General features: G+C 48.0%; 1 protein-coding gene across 1 annotated transcript in view; it reads left to right on the top strand.

Moving 5' to 3' along the window:
- TMEM120B (transmembrane protein 120B) overlaps positions 1 to 3543 on the top strand; it is a 13140-nt gene that overhangs the window by 8639 nt on the left and 958 nt on the right. The window contains exons 7-11 of the mRNA XM_009321223.1: positions 1223 to 1288; positions 2265 to 2326; positions 2582 to 2674; positions 3077 to 3141; positions 3304 to 3372. Of these exons, the coding sequence (XP_009319498.1) occupies positions 1223 to 1288; positions 2265 to 2326; positions 2582 to 2674; positions 3077 to 3141; positions 3304 to 3372 (355 nt within the window). The remainder of the gene's footprint in view (positions 1 to 1222; positions 1289 to 2264; positions 2327 to 2581; positions 2675 to 3076; positions 3142 to 3303; positions 3373 to 3543) is intronic.

A 3543-nucleotide genomic window follows, 5' to 3' on the forward strand; every position in this document is an offset into this window, starting at 1 on the left:
GCCGCACAGAGAACTTGTACGCTCCTTCGTAGTGGTGCTTGTACGGGGGTGGACCAGCACTTGCGTTAATGGCAGGAGTCAGTGTTGTCCTAATTAAGTGGCAATGCCTAACGATCAGCTGGGAGCAGCTCATGGCTCCTTGTTTCAGCCAGTCTCTTCCCTCTCTGAAGCCAGTTGCTTCCATGATCTCCTCGAAATGGGGATGGGAGGGAGCGTTTCTGGGAGTCTTGTCTCAGCATTGCCAGCAGGATGCTTGTGGTCCCCACTCCTGATGCAAAGAGGGGTTTGTGCCTGGAGGCAGATGCCGATGTGGCATGTGTGGGAAAATCAGGGCCCTCCTGCTTTGCCCAGGGGCAAAATCTTAAAAATGTGCTGATTTCTGGGAGCTGCTCAAGGACACAGTTGCCAGCACTGGCTGCGGGCAGCAGGGATGAAGCAGTCTCTTCTGCAAGCACAGCTGTCCCCAGGGCTGCTGTGGGTGGGATGTCTTGTTTTGGGGTGCTTTCCAGAGAGGGGGTATCGCTGTGGGGCCAGAGACAAAGAGGAAAAAACCGAGCATGGGGATGTAAAGTCGCTTGCCCGAGGCCAGGAGAGAAACCTCTGAGACTGGGCTCGCTGCATCGACAGAGGTGGGTCACAGTGGCTCTGTGCTGTCTTGTGTTACAGGTCGCACACCTTTGGAAATGCCGCATATTAACCCATCGTGTTGGCTTAGTTTCCAAAGCAGCGCCGTCCCTGGGGCAGCTCTGCACTTCTTGATTCTGCCTCGCTACAGCCTTTGCTCACTTTACTGTAATTTTGTGAGCTTTCTGCAGCATTTGTGTATGAAAGAAACAGCCACCTCATAGGAAGGACTTGGAAATGTCACTTACTTGCATGGCACGGGAAAAAAAAAAAAGGGTGTGTGGGCTGAAACTTGTGCATCATTAGTCACCGCAGTACCTCGTGCTACGGGGACTGCTGCTTCTCACTGTGCTGGGGAGCTCGTGGGAGCACACGAGATGTGCCCTGGTCCTCCAGCAGCCGTGGATTTGTGCCCCCAACTAAGCCATATTGTCAGGACAATGCTCCACAGCACCCCTTTCGCTTGAGTTGGGCTATCTGTTTTCTTCCCTGCCCTTCTCCTCCCCCAAGTCAGGATCTTTTTTTTTTGTCTTTAAGGCCAGACTTACAATGCTAAAATCCATGTTTCTCATCTAACTGTCACATTTTTTGTGTTCAGGATCAAAGGCTGGTGGGTGTCTCATCACTATGTCTCCACGTTCCTGTCTGGAGTAATGTTAACGTGGTGAGTCTGCTCTCGCCTGCTTGAGGTGCTTCAAGCCTGTTGCACAGTGTTTGCATCATCTAAGCATTTAAATCCAGTGTGACCATGAAGCTGTGGCCGCACTGGCACATGGAGAAGCGTCAGACTCAGTATTTGTCTGATGTTACAGATGTTTTCAATGATAAATACAACACTGCAAGTTTGTATTTGCATTGCTGATTTAAAAAAAAAAAAAGAAAGAAACCCAAACCCTGAGCCGTAGTTGCGCTGGTGGTAGCAAAATCTCTGCAAGTCTCCCGATTTCTGTCTCTGTGTAACTAAGCAAACAAGCAGCACTTTGCTTTAGAGGGAGGACACCACAAAATGAATCTGTTTGGTGCCTTTACTGAACCCAGATTAAAAACCGAGTATAAAGCCAAAAATGCAAGTTACCTTCCAGCGGGTGGTGGCGTTAGTCAAACAACGCAGCGATGCACCCCGTGTATGGCCCCTGTGCATCCTGTCTCAACTTTGGCATGAACTGATTAGTTAATAATTAAAAATTGTTTTAAAGCAACAAATGTTTCTGCTCCTGAATCTGTAAGGGGATGACATAGTGGCTGGAGCAGAAGGTCCCCTGTCCTCTGTCTATCCTGAGTTACCCTTAGGATAAGGAGCACAACCACCCCCTGCTCCACCGCTTGGACTCTTGATGCAGACGCTGCTGAACAGCTTTGATTGCTGCCTAGAGAAAACTGTGATGAGCAAATGAATAAGAGGGGGCAGCATTCATACGCATTTGAGAGGGGAAACCTAATCAATTAGAGCATTTTGTACAGGCCAGATTTGTGATGTGCGGCTGTAGCACCCTTTCTGGGCTCCCGATGGGGTGGAGCAGGCTGGGTACGAGCTGCTTGGTTCGTTTGCTAACGGGATCTGGCTTGGCGGTGAAGGGGAAGGGCACTGCGTCATATGCTTTTTATCAAACAAATAGACCTCCTTTGTATTTTGTTTTCAGGCCAGATGGACTCATGTATCAAATGTTTCGCAGTCAATTTTTAGCATTTTCAATATTTCAGAGTGAGTATATCTTACCTTGCTAATTCACGGGATAAAATAGTTTTGTATCTTATGTGCTTAGAAGAAAACACATCTGCTTGGTAAATCACTGGAGTATTAAACTGTATAAATATAAACCATACCATGCAAATACACAGTGTACAAATATAGACAATAATTAACATGCTGTTGGATTAAGCATTATTAAAATAATTTGTTACATTTATCATATTTCTGAATAACCAATGCAATGATGTTCTCTCTCTCCTTCTCCAGGTTGTGTTCAGTTCCTACAGTATTATTATCAAAGGGGCTGCCTTTATAGACTCCGTGCTTTGGGGGAGAGAAACCACTTGGACCTTACAGTAGGTGAGGTTTTCTGCAATACTTGGTTTGCAAAGGTTTTGCACAGGTTTTAGATGCAGCGATAGGGAGAGGGCTGTGTGGCCTTCCGAGAGCGAGCTTTGCAGAGCTGCCACCCCCCTGCCCTGCTGTGTCCTACGGCAGGAAGGGGAGAGAGGCTTTTATCCCCCTCCTCGGGTCCTGTGGGTCAGGAGCAGAGGGATCTGATCTCCGTCAGCTCTTGAGTGGATTAAGATGGAGGTTTTGGTCGTCCCCATCTTCATCCTCCTCCCATTACCACACCTTCAAGTATGGTTATTGCGGAGCAGGACAGGAATAGCCCTTATGGGGTGGTCTGGGTGAGGAGGGCTGCAGCTTGGGTCCTGGCTCTTCTGTGCTCAGTCTGCCTCTTCTGTTAACCTTTTCCAGAAGGATTTCAGTCCTGGATGTGGCGGGGGCTGACCTTTCTTCTTCCCTTCTTGTTCTTCGGGCACGTAAGTTGGGCGATCCTGTTCCTCCCTCTGCGGCGTGGGGCCTGGGAGGGTCTGCCGCTGCAGTTGCAGCACCATAAAAAGGTGCTATGGATCACACACACCTGTGGCAAATGTTTCTAAATTTTTTTGCTAGTAATGAAACAGCTTTTTTTTCCTTTTTAGTTCTGGCAGCTGTATAATGCAATCACACTTTTTGGATTGTCGAGGCATAAGGAGTGCAAAGAATGGCAGGTGGGTGTTGGTTCTGCTCAGAAAAAGCACGGAGCAGGGGAGGGGGGTATTTAACCACATTCTTAAAGATATTTGGGCATCTGACCCCATCTAAATATCTCAGGATGATGTGGCACAGAGGCTATACAAGAGAACTCAAAATAAATGTGAGTTTTTGTAGGGAACCTTGCA

The sequence above is a fragment of the Pygoscelis adeliae genome, unplaced genomic scaffold, assembly GCF_000699105.1.
Source record: "Pygoscelis adeliae isolate BGI_AS28 unplaced genomic scaffold, ASM69910v1 Scaffold93, whole genome shotgun sequence".
NCBI classification, from domain to species: Eukaryota; Metazoa; Chordata; class Aves; order Sphenisciformes; family Spheniscidae; genus Pygoscelis; species Pygoscelis adeliae.